Genomic DNA, 27860 nt, shown 5'->3' on the forward strand with positions numbered 1-27860 from the left:
GATATACATATATATATATATATGTATATGGCACCCCCGGTCAGCGATGTCTGCCATGCACTGCAGCGAAGACGACCTGCATTTGTATGGGGTATCAGTAAATGAATATATCCATCTAGCCATAGATATATATAATATTTACATCTTCTATTCTTTGAGGATGATTCTGATCTGAAGAATGATAGTGGCGATACTCAGCACCGCCTACGAGAAGCCCTAGGTAGCCCGGGAAAAACGTAAGGCCGCGATCTAACGGGGATCTACCGGTATCTACACACGAATATTTTGCTGCCTGTGCCAGCCTCTAGAACTCTCTCCACGCGTATATATATATATATATATATATATATATATATATATGTACGTATATACACATATATACACCCACAAACCTAGCATTGGTCCATGCATATTCGCGGCACCAGTGCCTGACCAAACGGCTGACCGTCACCCGGAGAGTGTGCCGGTAAACAACGTGAGGCTCTGTTTTCTGCTTATCGAGATGTGAAAGCAAACGGTTAAACGCGGTAGAAAAGCGCGCTCAAATGCAGCTCTTGAATACTTCACCTAGTTGCGTTGCTTGAGGGTCATCCCGCCGAAGCAGCGAAGTGGTGTACGGGTATCGCAGTGACTTCCGTCTGCATCGACGCGCATAGTTTTAACTCCCCAGCTCTCTACTAGCCTGTGCCATTTTCTATCCCTCTCCATATATACATAAATATAATTCTTGTACGGTGTATACCTACTTGGCTCCTCAGTTTGAGCTGAGGAGTCCGATGTATACAGCTTGTACCGCTACTTCCAGGAGCGCCCTTGAGTTCTTGATGCCTGCTTTGTAGGGAGGATATGGTAACTTCTCCCTACACGTTCTATAATCTTGAGCAACTCTAGAGGGTTGAATAGCTGTGTCACTCTGCAGAAGCCGCTGTAGTTTCACAAAGACATTGTACGAGTTCCGCGCGTGCGCACTTCAGACCGTAACGCGTGTTAAGAACAGCGTAGACGAGCCCCAGAAAAGCAGAAAGAGAGGAAGAGCTACACACGCACAAGAGACGCATGAATACCACGAGTATGCGTTCCACACAGTATGGGCAACACAGGCGCCTAACAAACGTCGCTGATCGCGCAGACACGAGATGCACGCGCCTCGAGCGGCAGGGGCGAGGCGGGAAACTGAAGCGCAGCGGCCGATAATCCCAAGTAGAGAAGTGACCAGACGGAGAGGCCAACGAGAGACAAAGCAGGCAGAACAGAAGGCAACGGGCTAAAAGCTTCCGAGTCGCCAACTGAAGCAGCGGGTCGCTTGAGTCTGGAGAGGACGCAACGACGGAGAACGACAGGAAACGACGGGTTGACGGGAAGCTGCGAGATCGACCGACCGGCGCTGGCAGCCCTCGGATCGCCTAAACGTCTGTCTCCGCGTCCTGAGTCTCCTTGACGCGGCCCTTGAACGCCCAAAAACCGCCCTCGTTGACTGCGAGCTCCCTGAAAAAAGCAGAAAAAGAACGCAAGAAACGCGATGCGGAGAAGCAAAAACGGACTCGCCCAAAGCTGCTATGTGCGGCACACATCGTGTTCCAGTTTCTTTATTTTTTCTGCAGGTGCTCCTTTCGAATCCTCTGGATGTTCGAAGAACCAGAATAGATGTTGATAAAGTACATAATTAATATTAATAATTTACAATCAATTTAGAGGCCTCACCTAAGCAGCTTGCGCAGCGTGAAGTCCGGCAGGTCGACGTGCCGATTCAGGGCCTGGGCTAGTTCCTGCGAGACAGAGACGAAGAAAGACGCTAGGCGTCGCCGTCTTATCTTGCTGCAGTCTGCGCTGTCGGATTCAAAAACCCCGCAAAAGAGGACGAACCCGGTAGAGAACGCCCTCGCCACATGCGACATACAAGTCTCAGGAGTATGTGCGGCACTGAAGGAGAAAAGCAGACCGGTGCCGCGGCTGCAGAGGCCCCAGACATGCAGTGTGCGCAGCTAGTTATCTGCCTGCGAGTCTGCCCGCGTTTCTTTCTCGATAAGAAGGCACGTTTGAGAAAACAAGCATCGCCTTCGAAGTCCGACGGCCGCGCCGGAGCGGCGCGTCAAGACTCTCACCTGGACGATCTGCGCCTTCGAATGCGGCGCTGTCTGCGACTTCAAAATCGAAATCAAACTGTCCCGATAGAGGTCAATCTGCGGGTTGCCGACTTTTGGAGACAGCCAGACGGTTCTGTGGGGAAGACGCCGAAGAAAGCAACGCAGGACAATGAAGGAGAACAAAGGCCACGACTCAAGAAGTAAAAGTAAAAACGCGACAGTGCCAGGGCTCAGTGACGTGGCGCAAAGTGGAGGGATCCACGATTCGCCCTAAAATTGAGTTTCTCTTCCTGGTACTCCGTGTAACCCTCAGATTCTTCGACGCGATACCGTGCCTCCTTGCGCGCAGTCGACTGCCCTTCTGTTTCGAATGTGTTTTAAACGACGTAAAGCAAGAAGCACCTCCGGGGCCGACGCGCACCGCGCAGGGAGACTGCAGAGAGCGACGCGCTTACCCGACTTGAACTGCGACAGTCTGCAGGACGCGCTCGAGGTCGCGATCTGTGATGCCGACGAAGTCTTGGTTTTTCCCGTTGAGCATCTCGCGTAGCTGTTTGAACGTCTGTGCGCCTTGCGTCTTGAGCGAAGAGGCACAGAGACGACCTGCGAGCTGAAGCAACGCAGGCGAGACTACGGCGGCCTTCCCCTCGTCCGCAGCGCCTGCCGAGATCTGCTGGCCGCCCGCCGCTCCTACAGCCCAGGAACACGAGAACAAACGGAGTTCTTCACCGCCCTGCGAACCTCTTCCCTCATGCTAAGCAACTCTGGAAACAGGTGTTGTGCAAGACATGAGAGTCCACTGGAAGGAAAGATGCCGATGAGTGACGCACCATGCCGCGGTGACTGGGAGGAATAGGGTTAGCGGGCACGAAGAATGAAGCGCCTGGCGCGCAGCACGACACAGTAGACGGGGTGGCTGCTTACGCGCGTCTCGGCGTTGATGGACTTCCTTGACGACTTGCTGCAGCCGCTGCTTCCACCAAAGGTCAAAGTGTTTTTGAATCGAAGGATGCGCCGCGAGGAAGGCGCTGTCCGGGGGCAGCTTCAGCCGCCACGCCGACGAAGAGCAAACAGCCACCTGGGGGAAACGCACACACCCAACGTGGAGTAAGTCCAGCAAGCCAGCAGGCATGCCGCAGATCTCCTTCCGCTGCAGACGTCCCCAAAAATATCGACAGCCGCGAACGCCAGCGGCGCGCACACGCCGCAACCTGCCCAGTCAGCTCAGGCCGGCAACGCGACGCTAAGCAGCATTTCAATGGAAGCACTCCAGGCAAGCCCCTCAACACACCGCCGCCGCGAGAGAGCCGTTTCTGTGATGAGCTGCACCCAGACTCAACCCTGTGTGCATGCGACTTCAGACGAAGGTTCGAAAGGCGACGGCGCCCCAAGGCGGGGCGCAGCCGCATTTGAATGTAAATAGAGCTGTGTAATCCAATAGAATGCACCATCTCTGAGACAGGAGGATTTACCAGCATGTTCAGGGGTACAGACTACGAACTTGCATCCGGTAAACACAGACCTTCGAGATCCAAACCAGGAGCCCACGCTTACAAAGAGGTTGGTTTTTCAAGTGCGCGCCGGATCATAAGAGAGCTTGGATCGAGTAAACAAAGACATTCAACGACCAGAGGCGGGAAAGCAATGGCTGTCGTAAGTAAATATAAAACTAAACCCGACTTTCAAGCAGTGGCTAAGTACCTACAGGTGAGCCTACCTCTTGAAGCATCAGCGTGACTTTCTCTGCAGGCAGCCGCGTGGCGCTGCGAAACGCCTCCTTCGGCAGGCCGACGGAGGACGGCGGCGAAAAGGCCTCTCCAGGGCGACCGCTGGGCGCCGCGGAGGTGGCGCCGCTGCGGATGAGCAGCGCGAGAAGGAGGTCTCGGCAGCTGATTTCGTACATGTCGTCGTAGACATACATGGACTTGATCGCCCAGTTGCCCAGCACAAGCACCGCGTACTGGAGCAGGATCCGCAGCAAGTCTGCCTCGCTCATCGGCGTCGTCAGCAGACGCTGAATCGTCGCAAAACTCTCCACGTGCCGGTGACGCAAAATCGTAAACACCTGCGGAAAAACCGCAACACTCCAACACCGCACAAAGACAAACAACTTCCAAAAGAAGTATGTGCACCTTGCATGCTTGCGTGCATACGTGGAGACCTGATATTGGAAAATGCCGGGGTAGAGATGACACCTGAGGAACCCTTGTGACCGGAAGCGGTCCAGAGAGCGCGAAAAAAAGAGCTGGACGAGGAAGAGAGACGCAGACCACTCGACAGAGACATGAAAGGAAAAGGTAGAGGATGGAGAAGCACACCTATACATATATATATTCATATATATACGGGCCGCAAAGTGCGCGACTGCACCCATCGCTGGCAGCGCGAAGCGCCACTCACGCACGTATATACAAGAAAATAGGTATGATTATATACAAAGGCGTATGCAGGTTGGCATGCGATGTACCTGTTGGTCGGGCGACAGCTTGGCGAGCGCGCCGTAGCCCAGCGGCCCTGTGGCCTGCGAGGCGCTCTGGGCGCTGCCTGAGGCGGCGCCACTTCGATCGGCCGCCGTGCCGCACAGCGAGCGCAGGTACCCCCTCGTGTTTGAGACGAAGAGAATGTCCTGACTCCCAGATGCAGCCGGCGCCAGCGGAGACCCAGCAGACACAGCAGACGCAGCAGACGCAGGCGGCGGGGTCGGCGCGGAGGCAGAGAGGTCGGCTAACAGGTCTTCACCGGAATCTGAAGAAAACGAGTGAACCCAAGAAACTGGTAATATCAATAGGTCTTCCGGTTTTCCACGCAGACGAAAGCAACAAGACGCCTGCGAGACGCGCATAGATCAACACGCGGAGACCGGCGCGGAGCCGCAAACGTCCGGCGATCTCCTCGCGGGCGACCTTCCACAAATTCAGGCTTGAGAGGAGGCACGACTGGGGAAGATTCGACGCATGCGGAAGCCTGACGGCGCTGCGAGACAGCCGAGGACCCGATTGCGAACCACAAAGACTCGAGTGTCCGCGCTGCACTCCGAACACGCGTGGGTCCCGTCCTCCGGTCGCCGGCGTACGCTCTGTCACAGTCGACTCAGGCGAAACCTCCCCGCGAACGAGGAAGAAAAAAGGGAGAGAAGAAAAGACGCGACTTCGTTCTTCGACGAAGTGCCATTGCACCGAAACACAAAGCAAAACACTCGAGAGTAGCACAGAAGAACTGCGCAAGAAGAAGCAGATGGAGCCATGAACATTCTGCTGCCAGACCGACGCGAAAGACGCGGCGTTTTGAGCCATCCGCCGAGTGAGAAAGCCGCGGCGCGTACAAGGGAGAAAGGAAACTGCACTTGAAACGAGAAATGCGCGATTTTCCAACGTACTTGCAGAAGTTTTTTTCTCTTCGTCTTCTTCCGCCTCGACTTGCGTACTGCACAGCGTGCGAATGATATCCAGTGCTTCAGACGTGTCTGCGTCGTAGAATGTCTGTCAAACGCCAAAAAACAAAACAAACAGAGAAAATGAAAGGGTGCACGCATGCGAAGACCATAGCCAGACGAGTCTTCAGAGACACACATATACATATAATTAAGTGCATATATACATATGTATATGTATATGTATAATTAAGTATTCTGATATACATAGATGTACTGCACCGCGACCACAGGGCAACGACACGTGCAGCGCGAAGAGAGCAGGAAAACACGTAAACCGAGACAGACACGCAGACAGCTACAGGAGTGAAGACACGTGACTTGAGCGTCTTGGGGCGAACAGGATGGCCGCCCCTACGCGCCTATAGGCGTGAGGAGTGGGACCCGCGCGGGCTCGCAGGACAAGAATCCCCGCTCTCTCGACGCCTCTTCTGCGCTCTGTTCTCTGCGGCGGCGACGCGCAGCTTGCCACCCGCCTACCTCAAGACTGAGCCACTCCTCGCTCTCCTCGATGTCCCTCTGTCTGCTGTGTGAGATCTTGGCGCGGCCTTCGCCGAGGTTCGCGGCGAACATGGCGCCGGCTCCGCGCTCGGCGGCGGCGCCCGTGCCTGGCTCCGGGCGCTCATCTCGCTCTGCGTCGCCTCCCTTCTTGCGCGCGGAGCTGGCGTCGCTGGGGAACGCATGTCTGCCGCCGGAGCCGCTCGCCGCGTACGCCGCCGCGTTCTGCTGCAACCGGTCGATCGGGGTGAAATCGGGGCGGAACTGAAGCACGTGATCCACGGGGGTGATGAAGAGTTTGTTCTTCTTCAGGATGCCGACTGCGTAGCTGCAGTCGCCCGCGAGCGCGCGCTGACTCTTCAGGATGTGCTTCGGGCGGACCTCGTGAGCCTGCGCCCTCTCCCTCTCCAGCCCTCGGCGATCCTGCGGCGAGCCGCCCAACGCGCCGGCGCCCGAGGAGACGCCGTCAGGCCCCGCGCGGTCGTCCGCTCCCGCCGTCGCGTAGAAGGCCCGCTCGGCCTCGACGTTCATCGGGTGACTCGGGTCGAAATTCTCCCCAGCCGTGTGCAGCCCATAGGTAAACTGCAGCGTGCGCTGCCGCTCACGATACGCCACCTGCGAGACAAACCGAAAAAAAGCGAGAAAGCGACACACAGGCAGCAAGGGAACGTGAGGAGGAAGAGAGAGACAGAGAAGACTGAACGAGGGCGGATCGAGACGGGCGCCGAAGGGAAAAGAGACGAAGGCGCAAAGAAACAGGGAAACGGCAATGAAGCGGAGAGCAGGAGCGGAAGGCGACTACACAGATGCAGCGGTGAGCATGAAGTGAAAGACGTCCGAAGGAAAAAGAGAAGCAAACGCTCAACAACGCGAAAAAGAAGTGCCCAGCCAGAATGCGAGAAGAAGGCTACAGCGACAACGGAGGGAGTGCGGAAGGCGGACGACGCGAGAGAGAGGGAGAAGGGAAGGAGCTGCCAAATGAAGAAGGTACGAAGCCAGCATCCAGCAGTAGCGCGCACATACATATGAATGTATTTATATATGTATATACACATTGATATACTTATATTTATTCATATTTGTATTTATTTTTATATATTTGTATGCCGATGGATGATCAGCTATGTGGACAGACAGGCCTCTCATAGATATGTGGATCCAGGTGGGCGAGCCTCGCGAGAAAGAACCGGTGCGAGGCGATAGGCGGGTACCTCGAGAAGCTGTCCGTGATCTCCGTAGGGCCGGTAGAGAGGCCTGAGAGGATATTGAAGGACGTAGACCGAAGCGGCGCTGGACGTATCCAGCCGCCGAACGTAAACGTCGATCTCTCTGACGACGGGGTCGTCGTCGTCATCGCTCTCGCCGTCCTCTTCTTCCGTCTCCTCTTCCTCCTCTCCGCTCTCGCTGTTGTCTGAAGAAACCAGACGGTCTTCTGCCTTGACTCCCCGATGCGAAGCTCTGGGCGGCGCAGAGGCGGACGACGACACAGGAGAAAGAGACACCTTCTTTGCTGTCGCTTCCTCATCGGCGTGCTGCGAAGACTCCCCAGGCGGCGGCGCGTCGCCCATCTCCTCGTCTTCGCCGTCCACGAAGAGAACCCCGTCTTCCTCGTCTCCGCTCTCCACGGTCTCCGCCATGGCCGCCTCGCGCTCGCCCTCGAGGCCTGCGCTCTTGCTCTCCATCGTGCCCTATGCTGGTTTGCGAAGTGAAGAAGAAGAAGAAAGGGAAGAAGGAGACTGAGAAGGAGGAGAAGGAGACTGAGAAGGAGAAGAAGGAAGAGACGAAGACGACGAAGGAGCCGAGGAAGGAGAAGAGGAGAACGGGAGTGACGACGAGAATGACACTGAAAACAAGAGAGGAAAAGAGGCGGTGCGAGACCTGAACCCAAAGGTATCGCACGGAGGGTTCAGAACGAGGTAGCGTGAGGGTGTCGGAGAAAAAAACGAATAATGGAGAGAAAAACTGCGAGGAGAGCGGCACTTGGAGGGGCAACGGTGCGGCGAGACAGGGAGACGGGAGGTGAGGAAGCAAAGGAGGAGACGCCGCCTCCGCGCGTAGCCTGGATTCCTCTTGAATTCTCTCTCTGGTGGCTTTCCTCAAAGATAAACAAACGGCTATTTCTGGCTCCTCGTGCCTCGCGTCCGCGTTTCGACTTTGCCCCGCAAACGGCAATGCATGCACGCTCGCAGCATGCCCTCGATGCATGTGGAGAAAACGGGAACAGCGGACGAAACGCACAAAACAAAGAAAGTTCGCGAAGAAGTAGGACGAAAAACGAGGGTCAGCTGCTTTCGTGACTTGCCGGCGGACTCGGCGGTACGCCTCTGCCCTTGTTTCGCTCGGAGAGTTCCTCCACAGCTGCCAGCAGGAGACTCGACGTTCGCACGCGGAGGGAGGCAGTCTGACGAGGAGAAAACGAGCTCTCGCGGGGCTGCATTCGTGTTTTTACGTCCCTTTCGCCTCTTTGTTCCCTGCTTTCTCTCCACGTTTGTCCCAGCTTTTCCCTCCTCTCTCCTCGCCTAGCCTGTGCCTCCCCCTCCGTCGCTCCGCTGCTGCGTGGTCGCTGTCGTCGCACTCTCCTCCGGACGCATGCCTCCGATACCTGTTCACACAGCAGGGCTCTTTCGCTCGTCTTTTTAGTCGGACATCCGCCCGGGTTCTTCTCCACCGACGCACAGCCTCTGTCGCTCGTCCTCAGCGTCCTCACTTCTCTCCCTCGGGCCTGAGACCGCCGTCGGCTCTACACGTATCTCTACGGTCTTTTCGACTCGCGCTTGACCTCCCTCCTGCCTGAAAAAGGCTTTCGCTTTTCCTCTTCTGCCTTTGTAACTCTCACGCAGGTTCCATTCTGCACAGAAAGCCGCTGAGCGAAAAGCTACGCTGTTCTTCCGTCTATCCGGCGCTGCTGCATGCGCTGCGACGGCCTGTGTGTGACTCGATCGGTTGAGTTCAGCCAGGCCACTGACGGCCGCTTCTGCTCTTCTCCTTTTGTCGTTTCGAGCGTTTTCAAGATGAACGGCACCCAGGGGGACGCCGCGGCTTCCAGGCCGGCGCGAAGGGGCGACAACGCGCCTCCGCAGAAGAACGGGAAGAAGGAGCAGACGCAGCAGGCGCCTCGCCAGCGGCGGAAGCGGCAGGAGCCACTGGAAGTTGTTGGGCAGACAGAGGCGCAGGCGAAGCGAAGCAAACGCGTGAAGCTCTCCCTCGCGTCGCCTTACCAGAAGCAGTCTTTCGGGTACGTGCTTAGGTTAACATCGCTTGTTTGGCTCCGCGCCGCGGCGGTGCCTCCCCCCCCCCCTCACTCCCTCCCTCCCTGTACGCGCCTTTCCTCAGCGTTTCTGCTGGCTTCCTCCGTCCCTCTGTCCGCGCGCATTCCCCTCGAGCTTTGGTTGAGGGAGGCGCTTTGCAGGACTTCGCCTGTGAATTGCGCGATGTCTACTCGTCGCTCCGATCCTTTCCCGCTCTCGTTTTTTTCACCTTCTCCTGTTTTCGCCGTCTCTATGGCGCGCTGCTGGACGAGCCTGCCGCCCTCTCCTGTGTTTACATTCTTGCGTTTATTCTTCTTCGCGCTCGGGCGTCTGCGGTGCTTCTCAACGTCGCATCGAAGATCCTTCGCACTTGTGCTTTGCAGCTTCACGTTCATCCCGCGGCCACCCTCCTGCTGGTCGCGCCTCCTGCACAGCCCGGGACTGAAGCTCAGACTGCATACGTGAAAACGTTCTGCGATGTAAACTGGCATGCGCTTTCTTTTGCGGCATACGCAACACCTATGATCTCTGCCTCCCTTTTTTACACAAAAAACTATGATACGAGGTGCTCCTTGCTGTGCTCGCCGCAGGACGAACATGACGCCTGAACAAGAGAAGTCTCTGCTCGACGCGCTTCAAACGTAAGAAGGCCGGTTTGCCTCAGCAGATGGCTTTGCGCGACCCTTTGGCACGAGTGCCTCCGTATGTCTCTCTCTCGCACGCCGACTGGCAGAAGACAGTGGCTTTCTCTTCGCAGTCAGGTTCTTCCCACCTCGTTGTGTCGTGTGGCTGAATACTCTGCGTCGTGGCCGCTTCTGCCTTCGAGCTCTGGGGCCGCTATCTGTCTAGTTACGCCCAGCTCAAGCTCGCGTCTACTCCCTCACACGATCCTGTCTCCATATTTGTGCATATAGACGCGAATTTATGTATGTTTGTATGCATACATGTATATATATACATATATATCGCCTGCGAAGCTAATTTGTGCCCCGCTCTCGTGCAACCCCCGTGTGCCTCTAGAATCAGGCGCCGAAGCAACAGGGTTCCGGAAAGCGACAAAAGTGCATACGCACACAAAATTGGGCGTTTCAGGCCATGTTCACATATATATTTCTACATATACGTATATATATATATATATGTATATACGTTTGGAGCTATGCTGCAGCGTCTGTGCGTATCCCTCTGTTTGTAGTAAACGCTGTCCTATTCTCCGTTGTGTGCGTGTGCTGTTTCAGCTGTGGTGCGCAAGCTCGGGCGGCTGGCGTGCCGTTGAGACGCTTCGTCGTGTGCGGCGTCAACGAAGTCACTTCCGCTCTTGAGTCGCACCAGCGCGCCCTTTTTCTCTCTTCTCTCCCTCGTTCCTATTCCTCCACACCCCCCCCGCTCGCGTCGGCGCGTCGCCTCCATCCCTCGCCGCGCGCAGCGTCCTCCCCGCCGCCGGTCACCGAGGCTCTCTCTGCTTCGTCCTCGGCCTCGTTTTCTTCTTCTGCTTGCTCCAGTTCTTCTTCCGCGCCGGCTGCTTCTCCACACGCAGCGCCGGTGGAAGCCTCGCCGTTGGCTACTGCAGCCCCGCCTAGTCCCGCGGAATCAAGCGCGGGCGACGCGCGAGAGGGTGGCGGCAGCACTGCTGCTTCGCTTCGCCCCGAGTCGGGAGAGAGGGGAGCGACACACACAGAGTCATGCCAGAACGGTGAAACCGCAGCACGTTCCGCCACACCGCTGGCAGAGACCTCAGAGGACTTGCAGACGTCGGGGGCCGGCCGCGGAGAGAGAGAGCCGCGCGCGTTCGGAGAAGGCGCCGCGCGCAAAGGCCACGAAGGGACTGGCGCCCAGACGCTCGAAGGCGAGGCGGCACCGGCGGGAAGACCCGTGGAGGCTGCGGGCGCTGCTCAGGAAGCCTCGTCGGCACAGAGAACCAAGAAAGCGGGAGAGAAAGCCGACAAGGGGCAAGCTGAGGGGCGTTTGCACTCCGAGGGCGCAGAGTGTCTCGTAGCCGCGATCGGCATCGTGCACACAGGGCTAGGCGCGCGCATTGTCCAGCATCTGCCTCTCATGGCCTCGCTGCTCGGCGTCCCCTGTCTCTGCTTCAGAAACGCAGGGTGAGTCTGAAACGGAATCGTATGGGCTTCTAGATCTATGTGTGCGCCGCTGCATCGCGAGGCGCGGAGGCCGCCTAGCTCGTGTCGAGGCTATCCCCGCGGGCAGGTGGCGCGCGGCGGCCATCTATAATTTTCCGTTTCACTCATGCACTCTTCGTTGCTGGTAAGAAAGTTCAGCCTCTGCGTTAGAAACTCGATGGACGATGTCCCCTCTTTGCTTTCCTTCGTGCACGCATTCACCTTTACATTCCCGGTCTCTGCTCGAGTTCTCACGCCTACGTGCGCCCTTTTTTACCCCCCTTTGCCTGGCGGTTTCTCCAAAAAGCACGGTGGACGTTTTATGCACGGTATCTGTGAGGATTCTGGAGAGACCATCGCAGTCCTTCACTGTCGCGTCTCTGAGGCGGCTCTCTTTTCGATTCTTGTGGCATTTCTAGACTTTTTTTTCGTTTTTTCAGGACAGCCTTGTGCGACATATTCGGCCTTCCCTGCGTCGCAGCGTTCGCGATTCTGCGCGCTCCAGCGCCTTGGCATTCTGCTTCGTCGTCTCCGTCTAGCCTCGCCCTCCTTGCCCGATCTACCGGAGAGTCCAGTGATGCCCCATCACAGGACTCTGCCGTCGGCCTGCGCGCCGCGATTGCATCTTTTCTTTCACTTTCGGCGTCTCTCTCTCCGCCCTCTTCGGCGTCCTCCTACCCCTTCTTCCTGCCTCGACAGGTGGCCTCGAACTCCTGCGTTGCCGAGCGAGCCGTTGTCAGTCTGTGCGCGTCGCCCGCCTCTGAGTCTCCACAGGAGTCAGCGGGCGGAGAAGGAGCTGGGCGGCGTAGGGAGGAGACCCGACGCGAAGCGGACAACGCAGCGGAGACGGCCGCCGCGCCGCGGCCTGGTGTCTCTGTTGGCTCGTCTGCTGTGGGGTTCCATCTACGCAGCGCGTGCTTGGCCACGTCCTTCTGCGACCCTATCGAGGGAGAGGCGGGAAGCAAGAAGACGCGGCGCGCGCTGCGCCGGAAGACCAGAAGGGAGAGGCGGAAACGCATCCTCAAGAAGGCGCAGGAAAGGCGAGCGGCGGTTTCGAAGCAGGCCTCTGGAGAGATGAAGGCGTAGGCACAGAGCAGAGTCTGCAAGCAAGCGGTTAGTTTTTCAAGGCCTCATACGTTGTGAGGACAGAAGTTGGCTCTTTGAAGGAAAGGGAAGGGAGGACGTGCATCCTGCGGTGGAAAGGGCAGGCCGAAAAATTGGAGTGGAAGACAGGGGCGCGTGCGAGGCTGCCTGGAAGGAAACGTTGGCTTGACAGCCCGGCGGGTTAAGCTAGGGTTCGGCTGAAAAGGCAGTGTCCTATGTGAGAACTGGAGTCGAGCCTGCCAGAGGGCGCCGGTCATGGTGCCGCGTCGCGCTTTTTGCTTTCTGTCATGGCAGCAGCGCGTGCCTTAGCACAACAAGAGTACTAGACGGATGTAGACAGTCGACACCAGCGCACGGGCCAACAAGTGTGTCTCTAGCAACCCTGAAACTCAGGAACGCCACGAGAGCGGCGATCGCAGATGCTGAACCGCTTTTGTCGAAGTTTTATCGCTTTCAGCTGCTGTAGAGTGTCCGGTGTCTCTCTTCTACAGAGTGGTGAAGGCATCCTTCAATGTGGAGGAAATGTGCAGTCTTAGAGAAGCGCACGGAGCCGGAGTGCGGCTGCGGGTCAGAACGCAGACACAGGCGACACACACACTAGAGAAAAGAGACATCATATTCTCCTCTCAGAGGTGAAAGCGCAGGTTTGTCGCCGTCTGCGCGTGAAAAAAGCGATTCGGAAACTATGGAGAGGTCGTGCGGCGGGCATCACCCGCACAGGGCAGCAGACTGCGGTGGCGGTTCGATTCTGGTGCGCCGCTGCGAGGAACTCTTCCGCAACGCCATCGCAGAAGAATTCACGTTTCGGTCTTTTTTGACCGTTCTGGCGTCCATTCAGCAATACCACGTAGCTACGACACACAGTATGTGAAGAATGGCGCACCCAAGGACGCGGGATGCATGTAGGCAGTTACGCAAGCGAAGCAGAGGACACTGGATGTAAAACAGAGTCGCCGCCTCGGACTGCGGAGAACCCTGCGCAAGCTTCACTAGTGAACTCAGGACCCGGAGACAGGTCCTTCCTGCAAATCATAGCCGAGGGCGTAACCGAGCTGCTGGCGGTTGGCGGTCGCGCGACCTGCCAGGCGTATATCCGGCCCTTGGAATGTACGAGGCAGTGGCAGGATGCATCCTTAGCCTTGAGGAAATACACATTGGGGCGGGTTGGGCGGGAAGGGTCGGAGATACGTGCTTCACTCCGGCCTATCTCCGCAGTCTGGGGCTCGCAGGCTCTCTAGCCCCCGCGCAAAATGAAATTACATCTCTGGGAGTAGACATTCAAGGCACTAACCGATTGGGACACGATACCACTTTGCAGTGTCACGCAGTTTGCAGAACCGCCAGCGTAGGGCGGTCAGCTAAGACAATTTTACGATATATCTGGGCCTATACGACTGCGTTCTCTGCTCTCTCGATCTGAGGGCGAAGAAAAAATACTTTTTCTGTGTTCGTTCTCATTGGTGGTGCCTCGTGACGCCCTCCTACTCGCAGTGGGCGTGCGGGTTCATGTGTGCTGTCGGATGTGTGCCGAAGGACCGACTGGATGGATCGTGTCATTGAGGGCTTGTCATTTATCAGCCAGCGTGGAGGAGAGTAGCCTGACAGAATCACATTGTGGCAGAAATGGCCAGCTCGGGAAAATCCCAGTCGCTTGTTCAGGCCTAGGTCCGCCGCTTCGGTGGAAGCTGCCAGTACTAGCGAAGGGGCGGTTGATCGGAGAATGAACAGCGAAATCTTAGGTTGCGGATCAGGGCAGTTGCGGCGGCGCTATGTTTGAGATCTGCGTGAAACCTCCGCCAGAGCTGCCGTTGAGGCTCACAAAACCGTCACCCGATGAACACGCTTAACCTGTAGAACGGCCGCTCGCCCGCCCCTGCAATGGTTTCCTCGCCTTTCAAGAGTCTGCAGGCGTGGAAAAAGCATTGTGTGACCGTTTCCTTGAATCGATCCACCGCATGTCACGGCCTTTTAGGATTTACTCCATGCAGTCAGAAGCTGTTTCCAAGTGAAGCTTCAAATCTTTCGGCGGGATCGCCTCTTGCGAGTCTTGCTCGCGGGTGTCTAAATGTTGGTGTGCCGGCGCCCGGGGTCGGCGCCGGAGGCTCATTCGGACCCGTCCTCGTCGGCCTTCCCGGTCTGCACAGCGCTATCAAGAAGCTCGTGCCTTGAGCAATGATGCATGCCTTTCGAAGAATCCGCCGCATCGGCTTAGTGCAAACAGCTGAACATTCTTTCTGTAATTCGTGGAGCCCGAGTTGCATGGAATGGCGGACACCTCCTGTCCCAGTTGCGCGCGCTGAATGCGCACCATCGAGCCGGATCAGGTGCCCATCTCTGCGGTAGGCGGGCATTCAGAGCTCATTTTTGAGAAATCTGTGACCTCGCTGCAGCTCTGGTGTATGGCTGACACACCATGCAGTCGATTTCATTTCCTCTTGCGGCTTTCCCCAGCTTGCCGTGGGCACTTCGAATGCGGCGAGCGGGACGCTGCGCTGCCCGACAGAAGACATTAGGTACGCACACGGCCCGCGGCATGTCCTGCGTCGCCGGCAACACCAGCGAGCAGTGAGCCGCAAACGTCTTCAGAGGATGCTGAGGAGAGGGTCACGGCGGGGCCCCGCGAGAAAGCGCGAGGGGCGGCGAGGGGCAGCGAGGGAAACGCCTCCCGCGGCAAAGGGAGCGGAAAAGGCACGCATCAGCGTGAGCTGCTGAGTGGTGACGGCAGATGTTGCCCCGAGCTCTGTAGTGCATCGTTTAATGCTCTCCCTAGAAGCACGTCTCTTCTCTTGTGTCATCTGGCTGGGGTCTTTTCGAGTCTCCGCGCTCTCCCCTTTTCTCGAAAAACGAGGCAAGAAAGTGTGTTGGTTTGCGTGGAGCCGAAAAACGCTCCCGGGTTCTCTCGACCCTACGCGCCTGCGTGCCTCGTCGTCCGCGCTGGACGGCGTCGAGCGATGGGCGGCTGCGTCAACGAGGTGCGCGCGAAAACGGCGGAGACTAAGGCAGCTTGTTTTTCGGCGTGTGAGCCTTCTGAAATGCCGTAGGCCTGTGTCTCCGTCTTCCAGCGGTCCACGCGCCTTCACGGTGTACATACACCGCAGAAATCGCGGTGGCGCGTGTCACTGGCCGTCGCTGAGTTGCATTTTCTCGCAAGTATTCCGGTCCCCGTCACCACATGCCGACCTCCACAGTGAGGAGAAAAAGAATAACGAGTCCACGAGGGAGCGAAAGAGCTCTTCCGTGCCTGCGTTGTCTCGTGGGGACTGGCACGCGGCCTCGTACAGCGATGGCGGGCGTCTCATGAACAGCGCGAGATTGAGCCATCTGGCACACGAATCGAGAGCTGGAAGGTGCGGTTCCCGGAGTGAGCATCTCGAAAACTGCTTGCTAATGCGAACGTCTTTTTCAAGTCATCAAAAAGAGCAGCATCACGGAGACGCATGGGGGAAGTACGCAGACCGGACTTTGCCAGTATCCGGTACTACTTAGTGGGCACCTACTGCGGGCAGTCTTGTCAAACGGACCGATTACGAGATTTTTACTTGTCTCTTGTGTTTCGTCAACACTTGTCTGGGCCTTGTTATTACACCGCTAAATGTACCATAAATGCAGCATCAAGGACAGCAAGAACGCAGGGTGAAGAAGCGACTCCGTTGCGCCTCGAAAATAGATTGGAAGACAATATTGTAGCTACGATACTGTGGCCCCCTGGCCCGCAGCGCCCATGGCGCCTGCAATCACAGACCTCTTCTTGTGCGTCTGTATAGACATCCATATGTTTGACAGAATGAATCTGCCACTGACGAAAAACTTGAATCCGTTTTAAACTACGCAGGAATGCCTCCAAGGACCTCCTGTAGACGCACCAAGGACAGAAAAGAGTTGACAAGTTACGCTTCTTCGTCCCTTTCCACGGCCTTCAGCCTTACGAGCGCTGCTAAAAAGGCGGCATGGCCAGGTACTAGTAGCATGCCTACTCAAGACACAAACACCAAACCTGGTCGCCGACTTCGTCTGAAGTCGTGCCGCGGCTCGCTGTACTCGCTGCCGGGTGTGCCGTATCCTTTACGCGATCTCTGCTGTCGAAGCCTCAGCTCGCTGAAATCCCGGCACACGGGAGCCGCTTACCTGAGTCAGGGGCGACGAAGCAGCGAGGAGACTCTGGAGTCGGATCCGAGCTCGCGCGGCCTCTTGCGCGAATCCCCGTCTGTCAGCCTCACGCAGTGCAAATGGGAATGCCGACCGTCGAGGTGCCAGACTTGGAGGGCAGCGGTTGTGGGTTTTCGGGGGCGGGAACCTCCAGCGAGACCCTGTTCAGCTGTGCAGTGAAGCCTCAGCTCTCTGTCTTCGAGCATAGGGGCGCTTCGAATGGCGGCAGCGACGGAGCTGAACGCACCGCGCTCGTATACGCGGCGAGCGAAGGGTCAGCCGGAGGCAGCGGCAAGCTCGAACAAGAAACAGGCGCAAGCGAGCGCGTGGAGGATGCGCGAGACACACGACGCAGGTCCGAGGCGAGTTGCTATTGCCAGGGAGAGACTACAGAAAATGAAGAGCCTCCGTGTCCGCAGCGGATTGGAAAGGGTGAAGTGCCCTCTCCTTCCTCTCGAATCGCCACGCGTGGAAACTTCTTCTGCTCTGCGCGCGGCCCTCTTAGCTCCGCGACGGCGCATGCTCCCTCTAGCGCTGGAGCCGAACTCGCAGTCGCGGGGCGGGGGCTCTTGGCCCGCCAGGGAGGGGCGCCTGCCGAGGAGACAGGGGACATCGCGGCCCCTTCCACTGTAGCTGTGAACACTCCAGCTGATCCTCCTGCGTCTCATTCGAACGATGTCGCTCCGGCAGCCTCGGCGCCGGCGAGAATGACCTTTCCTTTGTCATGCAAAAGCGGCTGTGGCCCGTATGCAGTGCCTGGATCCCCTGACTACCATCCGTCCTCGGCCGTGGCGAACTATCCGCCGCCATCGCAGCCTCCCTCTCTCTCGCCCGCCTCCTCTTCCCCAGCACCCCTGTTTTGGTCTTCTCAGAGCCCGGGCTCTGCTCTCCCTGCGCCCCAGCCTAGGCTCGCTCATCTTCCGTATCCCTCCCTCTACTCGCCTTCCTACGAGGAGGCGCCTTCCAACCAGTCTCCGGCTTCAGAGGCCCAGGCTTCCTCTGCAGGCAGTCGCTATGGCGCAGGACCTCTCCGCGCGCCGCTTTCTTACCCTCCGTCTCTATTATCGCTCAACTTCCCGCCCGCTGCGTCGTCTCCCCCGCAACCCACACTCGCGCCCTGTGCAGTTGCGGGCGAGGCCGCGCCCCGCCAGCACGCCGAAGGGGCGAGCTGCGGCCTCTGTCTTCTGCGGCCAACGGTCAGTCCGCGTTCGGCCTGCGACTCGCTCCCTCAAACTGCGTCGGGCTGCAGCCCGTCGCCCTTCTCTTCTCCCTCTGCTCCTCCAGCCAACCTGGTCCCGCAGCCTCTTTCTGTGCCGCCTCCCGCGCCCGCCCCAGACGCAGCGACGGACGCCCCGCCCTGTCACTTTTATGGAGACACCCACCCGCCCTGTGGCAAGCCCGCTGCTTCGTCTTGCTCTCTACCCTCCTCGCAGCCTTCTGGCGCCTGCGCGCCCTCTATCGGCTGCTGCCCACCGGCTAAGTCGCTTCTCTTGCCTGCCGCGCCCCCGCCCCACCACCGGGCCGCCTCAGCGGCCGGCGCCGGCGGCGTGGGAATGGGAGTGGTTTGTGGAGCCCAAGCGACCGCGACAGGCGCGCCCTTCGCCCACGGGCCCAGTGCCCTTGACAGGGCTTCTCTCTCGCAGCTGTCTCTCGTTCCTCCACAGCGCGCGCAGGCCGCTGTGAACGCGTCGGTCTCCGCCGCGACGTCTCTCCTCGCGACCCCCTCTCCGTGTCCTCCGCCCGGCGGTGCCGCTTCACCGTTTCCCCTGTCAGGCAATGCGCCCGAGGCCTCCGCAGCCTGCCAGCAGATTTTTTTCGGCGGCGAGGCGCAGAATGCCCCCCTCCCTCAGGCCCTCGCCCCTGGCGCAGTCCTCGCCGACGTCGCGCAGGCGTCCGCCGGAGACGCAGGGCCCATCGGCGCGAGTCTCCGCTGCGGATACTATCCGGGCTTCGCGGCGCCAGGCGGAGACCCGCCGGGGGCGCAGGGCGGTGAGGGGGGGATGCGGGGCCTCGGCGGGGGCTCGGGGCTCTTTCTGGATCGCGAAAACGGAGACGGGAGAGTCCTGCTGGAGCAGCTCGACGTGCTGCGCAGCGGCGCCTCTAAGGACCTATACAAGCGCGAGCGAACGCGCGTAGTGGGCGAGCTGATTCGACAGGCCGTCACGTACCCGAAAGTCTCAGGCATCTACTTTGACAAGCACCAGGTAGACACGAAAGGAGCAGCCACGGAGACCCTGAAGCGAGCGCAAGAAACGCGCGCTGAAGATCCGAAAGGTCTTGGCTGCTCAGCAGGGCCTCACCGCCTTCTGAAGTCTGCCTCGCGAGCTTTGCGTTCTTCTTCGTGCGAAGAAACGAGCTCCTGTCCAGATAGCCAAGCGGGAGCGCCAGCGGCACATATGCACTGCAACCGGAAGTTCCCACACGCGGCAGAGACAAGACTGCGGTAGTCCAAGTGCCTTCACACTTGCATGTATGTGTCTCTGAAGTAGTGTGTATTTTCTAGGCGTGTTAAGGACGCCTCTTCGGGGTCTCTAATGCTAGCCACTAGCACAGAAACGAAGGGCAACGGGAGGCGAGCGTGTGAAGAAGGTTTGAGCTCTCGCGTGCGTGTTGTATGTCGGCGCCACTTGCGTGTGGCCTCAGCTCCGCTGGTCCGTTGGCTGGGCACAGCACGGGCGCCGAGTGGCGAAGTACTTTCCTGTCAAGATTTTCGGCCTTGCTGAAGGCTATCGACTAGCTGTGCACTTCAAACAAGGTACGACATGCATGCCTTGCCGCTGTCTCTACATGCTGTTTGCGTGAAGCGAGAGGCCTCTCTCTCTTCGTCACTTTCTCTCGCGTCGGCCTTTGAACGTGCGCCGCCTGCCTGTGTGGCGCTCACCCCTGGGCACTGCGCAAGTGCGTGCGGTAGGCCTTCCTTTCCCGCCTGTCTCGCATCTTACCTGAACGCTTTCATTCGTTCGTAGGAACCTTCACGTTCTCTATCTCAAGGGGACTGCGATTCGTGGGGTCACGGCGGGGCTCCGAGGCCTGAAGAGCGGTCTTATCCTCTATCTGTCTCTTTGCAGCCATGCGGGCGGCAGCGCTGGCGGGGACGGCGGGCGTCAGTCCCCCTGGCCCCTTGCCGCCTTCCGCTTTGCTCTCTTCTTTCCCACTGCCGGCCTCTCCCTTATCCTCTCTGCCTTCGTCTTCCACCGTCCCTATCACGCCGCTGAGAGTCCCTCCGCTGCCCGCAACGGCGTTTCCAGCGTGCACTGGAGCCCCGCGCGCGGCCTCCCCAACTCCCTGTCCGCCACGGGGAAGCAGCAGGACGGGCGAGGAAGGACAAGCGATGGACGCCTTCTCTCGCATTGACCGGCTGCAGCAGCTGACGTTGGACGGCCGGCGTGAGCCGGCAACAGGGGCAACTACGCAGAGACCCGGCGCCCTCAGCCCGGCGCTGGCGCGCCGAGGCCCCTCGGGAGACGCTGAAGCTCCGCCAGGTCCCGCCGCGCCGTCAGCGCCGCGAGGAAGCGAGTTAGAGCCGTCCGGGGTATCGAGTTCAGTGCCTGCTCAGGTGGTGCCTTCCGAAGGGCAGGAAAACCAATCACTCATCGGTGCCCCCGAGGGTCTCTCGCTGTCGCCCTTGTACGGCCCCCAAGGCCCGTTTGCCCCCGGCGGAAGGGACTGCGGCGCAGGGTCGGCGCGGTCGGAGGCCGGTGCAGATGCAGCGCCGCGTCTCGCACAATTTGCGGAGAAAAGTGAGTCTTCGCATTTGGAGCCCGATAGTGGCGCGAGAAGGGCGGACAGACTGCCATTTTCTCCGGCGATGTCAGGCGTGCCTCTCTCTCCCAGTCCTGCCGGCCTCGGCGGAGGAGGGGGCGCGGCCGCAGGCATGCAGCCCTGCGGGGGGCCCAGGGGCCAGCTCCCGGGGCTCGACGAGGCAGGATTGATCTCCGCGGCGCCTTTGGAGGGCGGGAGAGAGAGCTTTGTGGATCTTGTCTCGGGGCTGAGATTGGTTGAGCGGAGGCAGGAAGGCGGCGGGGGCAGCGGCATCATGGGCTCGACGCCGACGGAGGCGTGTCTCTCGCTCCACGGGGGCGGGCGAGGGGATCCGCATGCAAATGCGGGGAGACCGGGGGCGGATAGCACGCGCAGCTCTTCTGAGGATAGAGAACGAGCTGCGACGGCGACAGACCAAGACGGAGACGGCACGTCCCCAAGATTTTCGCTAGAATCTTGTCGCAGCAGGCCTCCCGTGCGCAGCACGCCACAACCCGACCTACAGCGCGATGGACACTGCGAAGGCGAGGACGTGAAAAAGCAGCCGGCGCATGCGATTGGACTCGCGGGTGCCGAGTGCGGAGGCAAACTCGCCGAGACTTGCAACGCCCAGCGGGACGCCAGCATAATCCGAAGGCTAGACCGAAGGCAGGCGAAGCGAGGCGATGACGACAGCAGCGCCAGCCGCGAACGCGGGGCCCAGGCAGAGAGAGACGCGGCAGGCGAACGCGATCATGCGGCGGGGTCCTCTGCGTTTCGGTGTGAATCGATATCTAGCACCTCCACTCCTGGTGACTCGCATCCAGCGTCCGCGCGGGCAGTCGCAGGTAGTATCGAGAGCCCGGGCGAGGGCGGGTCTGAAGACAGGAGCGAAGACAGCAAAGAAGGCGAGGAAGCCGAGCGCGAGTGGGGTAGCACCGTGGATCTCCGGTGCTATGCCGAGGCTCGACTACGCTCTTCCTCTCATCGGTCGCCGCGTGTCAAGCACGGAAGGGCGTCGCCGCGCGAAAGCGAAGCGGCCTCCCTCCGCCGCTGCCCCGAGGGCGGACAGAGCGCCAGCGCGCCGCGCCTGTGGAGTGCTGAGGCCCGGAACACCGAAGCTCAGGCGGCCACAAACGCGGACGACGAAGACGGCTTCTCCGCCTCTCTCTATCCCTGTGGGGTCCCATTCACCATACGCAGGAGACCGAAACGCCGCCGCGTCTCTTCTGTCTGCGCGCACGCAGCCGAGGCCCGTGGGCACCAACCAGCCGCAGTGGAAAAGTGTGAACGGCTCGAAGATCAAAGTCAGAGAGAGGCTACAGACCTCGCGCGCAGATCTGACAGCCACGCAGAAAAAGGAGGCGGCGCTCCCCAGCAGGGCAACAGGGATCCGGGGCCTGTGGGATGTCTCCCTCAGGGTCTCTTCCCCTATTCGCCCGCCAACGCGTGTTGTGTCCCTCCCTCGGCACGCCTCCGTTTACCCCCGCCCTCGTCGGGCTCCTCAAAGGGGATGGCTAGCGCCGCCGCGGCGGCTGAGAGCCCCGGGCCGCGCCGCACCACGTTTCCTTTCTCCTCCGCTGCCTGCGGGTCTGCCTCGCTTCAGCCTGCGTCCCTGGTTCCTCGTGCACCTGTCGCCGGCACAGGTTTCTCCTCGAGGTCGTCTTCGGACATCGCGCCGTTCGCTTCGCCCGGGGCCAGCGCGAGTGCGGAGTGCAAATCGATTGGGCCTTCAGACGGAGGCGCCGCGTCCTGCGAGTCGCTGGGCTCCTTTGGGATGCGGCACAGCGGCACCAGCGCGCTGCTCAAACCACGCGAGACAGAGAATTCTTCGGCAGTCGGCTCTACCTCCGAGAGGCCACGCTGCAGTTCCGCTCCTCCGTTGTACTCAGCAGATCAAGCGACGCAAGCGTCGTCGCATATCTCACGCCCGCCTCCCTTCCCCACTAAGGACGCTGTGGCTCTCTTCCCGTCTTCTGCCTGCCGCTTCACGGCTCCCTCGGCGCCCGCAGGCGGGGCGGCAGAGGAGGCTGACGAACGGCCCCCGTCTTCCTTCGGCTTGCCCGCCCCCCCCACGCCACGCTTTCCGCTGGTCTCGGGCGCGTCCGGTGCTGCGCAGAGTCCTTCTTCCGTTCCGAAGCGCGGACCACTCTGCGCCTCCGGATCTGCGCGTGAGTCGCCGGCGCCGTCTCCGTCTTCGGGCGCTTCGGGTCGACGGCGAGAGCGCGAGGGCCCGTCGCTCGGTCCCCAGCCGCACTTCCCGTCTCAGTGTGCGCCTGCCGAAGGAGGCAAGAACAGTACTGTTTCGTGTGCTTCTATCTTCCTTGATTCGTCTTCCGCGGCTTCTGCGTCGCCTCCGCTTCCCTCTCTCTGCGCACGCCCCCCATCGTATGGCATGCCTGCCTCGCATGCGTCTCTGCCTTTGAGTCTCTCGTCTTCATCCAGTCCCACTGTCTCCTCTCCTCCTCCGTCTTCAGCCTCTCCCGCCTTGCCTGCCTCGACGTCTTCCTTCTCAGCCTCCGCTTTGCCGTCTTCCGCGTGCGCGCCTGCGGCGTCTCCGTCGCCCGGCCTGCCCGCGGGGGCGCAGGCGGGCAGGCCCTGCGCCGCGCGGCTCCCCCCCAACCCTGCGAGCGGCGGTGTGGGGCCGGGCCTTTCTGGGGTCTGTGCTTCAGTCTCCCTGCCGCTCACCGGCGTCTTGACGCACACGACCGGCATCCACTTCGACAAGCACTCGCTGCGGTGGAAAGCGACGTGGTACGACACCACGGGGCAGAGAAAGGCCAAGTACTTCCCAGTAGGTGAGTCCCCCTTCTTCTCCGAAGTAGAGGAGCAGAGGGAGAGAGAGAGCGACTGTCTAGGCACGAGACGAGGAGAGGTCAGCTGCGAGGGGCGGCAGGGGGCAGGCCGGCATGCGGGGAACGCTAAGGCGCCAAGCTCGGTCGCGGCTTCTGTCGGGCGCCAGTCTCTGTTTTGTATCGCGTTCTCGGGTGCCCTCAGACCGCGGATCTACGCGTCTCCCTGCTTTATTTCTTCCGAAGCCGTGGATTTCTCTGTCTTGTGCAGGCAAGTACGGCTACGATCAAGCGCGTCGGTTGGCAATTCAGGCCCGACACGCGAATCACGTGCCTCGCAGCACTCGCTTCGCCGCCGCCCACGTTCAGCAGCAAGCCCACCTCCAGCAGCAGCTGCTCTCCCACGCGTTACTATCTTCTACGTGTGCGCCCTTTGGGCTTTCCGCCGCGCCCTTCTCGCGTCTGCCTTCCGCCCTGCCCTGGGAAGTCTCCGGCGCGCGCCCCTTCCCAGGCGCTGTGCCAGGCTTCCAAGCTTCGTATTTGCCTCCAAGATCCGCTGCAGCCGCTCCCTCGGCCGCCGCGTCCAGCCCTCCAATCGCGTCGCCGGCGGTGTCTTCGTCCCCGGGTCTCGGGCCCCCCTTTCCGGTCTCGTCTTCTTCCGCGGCGCCCGCCTCCGTCCCCCACTCCAGTCCGTTATCGCAGCCCTGCGTCTACGTTCCCGCGCCTCATTTCCAACCTCCGGCGGCTGCGCCGCCTGCGTTTCCCCCGCTCCTGTCCTGCGCACCTGTCTCCGCTGCGGCAGCCGCGTCGGCAGCTGCTTCGGGGCCGCCCCACAAGGCAGAAGGTCATGCGCTGCTTGGCGCCAAAGTCTCGATCGAATCTGCGCCCAGCCGCAGGAGCGAAGAAGTCCCGCAGCTCACCAGTCACGCAAGCGAGCGCATGGTGGCAGCTAAGGAAGAAGGCGAAACCCTCTACGAGCTGGCAGCACTCGAGGCCGAGACTAGCAGGGGAGCTTCGGAAAGCAAAGCGGACCCAGTTGAGCGAAAAAACCGAGAGTGCGAAGAGCGAGGCGGGACGGCCAGCGAGCTGCAGGCGCCGCATGGAAGGCTGGCGGAGGACGCGCTGTCGGATGGCGAGACAGAAGAGGCAGCGCGCTCCCGCAGCGTCCATGAAAGAGAGGCTGAGCAACACCAGGCGCAATCCGCGCACTCCCAGAACGGCTTCTCCGAATCTGCCTCTCTCAAGAGCTCGCTGTCGCCCCGTCAGCGGGCATCGGTCACGCACTCAGCCTGTGGAGAGGCTGCTGCGGGCCTCTCGGCCCGCGAGTTCCAGGGCGGAGGCGATGAAAATGCGGAAAACAGAGAGGAGACAGGCCCGACGGGGCTCTCGGCGGACGGCGAGGAGACGCAGGAGGTGTCTGTGAGCGGCGAGTTGAGAAGAGAAGACGAAGGCGAGACGTTGTCAGGGTCCGGCCGAGGTCGCAAGCGACGGCGGGACGCGGAGGAGATGGCCCCCTTTTCTTTGTGCGACAATGCCAGCTCGAGACGGGCGGGGGAGACGGCCACGCCAGACGCCAAAGAAAAGCGGAAGCATGAGTTCTTTCACGGCGATGGAGCGGAGGCGAAGGCGACAGATGACGCCCAGGACGAGCCGGAGCTCGTCGACGATGACGCAGGGGCCAACGAAGGCGAGGAAGACGCGAAAAAGGAATTTGACTCGCCCCTAGCCCTCGAAAACGGGGACGACGACGACGACGCAGCCCCTCTGAACGAAGAAATGTTCGACGAGGAAGCCGACAAACGACTCTCTCAAGAGGTGAGCAAGAGGCACCCTTCGCAATCGCCAGCACACAGTCTCTCTGCGCGCAGCAGCCGGCCGCGCTTCTCTGTCTTCGCTTCGCACCAGGCCCCAGCGGCCTCTGCACTCCGTGACTGTCGCTCGTGTCGACGGCAAAGCAGCCCTCGAGAGGAGAGAAAACTTACACAGTCCTGTTTTCCTCTCTCCCTTTAGTTCCGCGTACAGACCTGTGTGTGTGTGCGGGGGAGCGAGGGGGTTCGGGGGGCCGCGCGCGTGCGCTTCCTAGGGTTTAGGGTTTCCTCCGTGCACACTTCGGAATTCCCAACCGCTCTGCTACGCTGTTTGGCTGAGTTGTTTGCGTGTGTGCTGGCAGCCCGCGCGCGTGTTGATTCGCCACGCGTCGCGTCTGGCGCGAGTTCCAGGCATTTGGTTCGATAAGAAGCAGCTCAGGTGGGCGTGTACGTTTACGGACGCGTCAGTGGGGAAACGGCGCGCGGAGTACTTTCCTATTCGGCACTTTGGTTTCTTTGGCGCGCGGCGCCTCGCTGTCAACGCGCGGAGACGCATGGAGCGCCTGCGGCAGGAACAGCAGTACTTTCAGCAGCACCTTGCGGTGACGCAACGGTCCTTTCTCCCCCTCCTCTCGCCGCGTGCTTCCTCTGCGCCTCTCGGAGCCTCTTTCGGCATACCTGCTGCCTCGTTCCTTCCCGCCTTCTCCCCCACCGCTTCGCCCTTCCTGCATCCGCCTGGTGCGGCCTCGGTCCACCTCCTTCCGTCAGCCTCTCCCTCGCCCTCGCCCCAAAACCACGGGAGCGGCGTCCAGTCGCCTCCGACCCCGTACGCAGCTTCGCCGCCGCCTCTCGTTTCCTCTGCGGTGTCTCCGTCTTCGCTCGCATGCGCCTCCTCTTCAGCTGCGGCGCTCCGGGGATTCCCCCCCCGAGTCCGCCCTCCGCGTCCCCGCTTTCCTTCGCCCCAGTGCTGGCAGGGCCGCCGTCTGCGTCTCCGTCGGCCGCGGCGTGCTTCGCCTTCCGGCAGCCGCTCGCCGCGCACGCCAGCATTCCTTCTTCTCGACCTGTAAGCTCCGATTTGCCGTCTGCCTCGTCTCCCTACTTTCTGTGCTCGCTCTCGTCTTCGCGCGGTCTGCCAGAAGGCCCAGCGCCGAGAGTCCCACAGACGCAGGGCTCGCCGCAAGAGCTCCCCGCGAAGCGCGGAGGAGCGCGTCCCAACGAGGAGCGCTACGCGTTCTCTGCTGACCCTGAGGACAAGCGCGACTGTGGAAGCGACGCAGAGGGCCTTCCGCGACAGCCGCACTTCCAGCACCACCAGCAAGAGCTGGTGCTGTTGCTGCTGCGCCAGGCTCAGCAGGGAGAGCAGAAGGAAGCCAAAGGCCTCGTCGCCGCTTCTGCGCCGGAGGATGGCGCCGTGCCGCAGCCCGTGGCTTTAAACCCGCAACGCGAACGAGCAGACACAAGGCCCCTGCCAGCCTGCGAGGCGACGCTGCTGCCCCCTAGAGACTCGCCCGCGACCTCTCCGCCGGCTTTAGGGCCCTTTCAGAGGCCAGAGGAGACCGCAGTCCAGAGCCGAGCAGCAGTAAGCAGAGACGCAGCGAGGGGCGAAGACGCAGAAAGAGACGGAGCCGCGACGACTCAGTCGCAAGGCGAGGAACAAGGCGGCCAGGGAAGAGACGGACGACACGGCGACGAGGCGGCGGGAGGGCTGCAGGGCGAGATCTCCGGTGACCTTGCGAAGGGATTGGTGGCTCGGAACGAGCACGTGGAGCGAGAAACAGAGCCAGATGCCTGCGCAGGAAGGCGAGAAGAATGGAGGGGCGCGGCGGACGAGGAACGAAACTGCGTCTGCCTCGCGTTGACAGCCAGTCACCCAGAGCCCGAAAACAATGGGGCGAATGAAAGGGACGGTGATGCGGAGCTATGCACGGGCAGGGGAGGAGGAGGCACAGACGCCGGCGAGGGCGGCCCAGAGCGCTTCAAAACAGTCAACTGCGTGGTCTACGAAGGGGAAGCGCCCTCCGTCGACGCGCGTGGGAGGGCGCCTGAGGGGCGCGCAGACTGCAACCCGCCACATGCCGGAGAAGTCCCAACAGCAGCTCGCGCGTGCGAGGGCGCGTTGCCTCTCCATCCTTGGGTGAGAAGCCACGCAAAGTGCATCAAGGTTCAAGGTGGTCAGAGTGCGCGCAGGAAGAGGCCGCTTTCTGGCGGCTGGCCTCACCGCTAAGGAGGCCAGCGTAGGAGGTTACGATTTTGCAAAACCTAAGGGATTTTTCGGCTTTTCCACGCGGCGTAGTAACCGTATCAGACGTTAGAAACACCCCACGACAAGCGAAACAGCAGAGACGCCGGGCCCTGGGGCTGCGCGGGGTACAGTGAGGAAGGCAAAGACGGTGGGTTCCCCCTGGTCGCCGCGAGCAATTTGTGAAGAAGGTGTGGGTGAATGACTGGGCCTGGCTCTATTTGAATGTATGCGTCAGCATCTCACATCTCTACGAAGTCACCAGCACGTGTCCTTGAGCGGACCATTATCGGTGGCAAATGGCCTATCTCATTCTTTCGACTTTTAGAGGAGGCGGAGTCGCGTTCCCATGCACGCCTTTCCATCTCTGGCTGGTCGGCTGTCTCGTGGATTCGCTGCTGTCTCCCTGGCTCTCTCATTTTTCCGCGGCTCGCAGGCGCCGGTACCGGCGGCGAGCGACTCTCGCCTTCTCGGCTCAAACATTGAGTCTAAGCACGTGTTTTTACCTCATCGACCCGGGCAGGTAACGAAGCGTCGAGCTGGAGATCGTGTGTTTAGATAACGAAGGCCCTCTGTAGATATGTAGCTCCTGAACCCCGAGCGGAAGACAGAACGAATAGCCTGAACGCTGCAGGCGGGTGTGGCAAACA

At 60.3% G+C, this 27860-nt stretch overlaps 3 protein-coding genes across 3 annotated transcripts; 2 read left to right on the plus strand and 1 right to left on the minus strand.

The window, feature by feature from the left end:
* Nucleotides 1-1403: 1403 nt before the first annotated feature.
* Nucleotides 1404-7694, minus strand: BESB_047880 (DNA-directed RNA polymerase III RPC5; the record flags this gene model as incomplete). The annotated part of the gene is made up of 10 exons (XM_029363239.1): nucleotides 1404-1485; nucleotides 1702-1766; nucleotides 2103-2217; nucleotides 2540-2744; nucleotides 2985-3162; nucleotides 3802-4149; nucleotides 4552-4829; nucleotides 5461-5563; nucleotides 5995-6627; nucleotides 7224-7694. The coding sequence occupies 10 exons, from the start codon at nucleotides 7692-7694 to the stop codon at nucleotides 1404-1406; spliced, it is 2478 nt and encodes an 825-aa protein (XP_029220605.1).
* Nucleotides 7695-9023: 1329 nt separating this feature from the next.
* BESB_047890 (uncharacterized protein) lies at nucleotides 9024-12466 on the plus strand (the record flags this gene model as incomplete). The annotated part of the gene is made up of 4 exons (XM_029363240.1): nucleotides 9024-9247; nucleotides 9851-9901; nucleotides 10499-11362; nucleotides 11821-12466. The coding sequence occupies 4 exons, from the start codon at nucleotides 9024-9026 to the stop codon at nucleotides 12464-12466; spliced, it is 1785 nt and encodes a 594-aa protein (XP_029220606.1).
* A 4244-nt stretch (nucleotides 12467-16710) lies between these two features.
* BESB_047900 (uncharacterized protein) lies at nucleotides 16711-27195 on the plus strand (the record flags this gene model as incomplete). The annotated part of the gene is made up of 6 exons (XM_029363241.1): nucleotides 16711-18834; nucleotides 19274-19385; nucleotides 19699-23169; nucleotides 23435-24978; nucleotides 25334-25797; nucleotides 25872-27195. The coding sequence occupies 6 exons, from the start codon at nucleotides 16711-16713 to the stop codon at nucleotides 27193-27195; spliced, it is 9039 nt and encodes a 3012-aa protein (XP_029220607.1).
* Nucleotides 27196-27860: the final 665 nt, after the last annotated feature.

This window comes from Besnoitia besnoiti, chromosome III, assembly GCF_002563875.1.
Source record: "Besnoitia besnoiti strain Bb-Ger1 chromosome III, whole genome shotgun sequence".
In the NCBI taxonomy this organism is placed as follows: domain Eukaryota; phylum Apicomplexa; class Conoidasida; order Eucoccidiorida; family Sarcocystidae; genus Besnoitia; species Besnoitia besnoiti.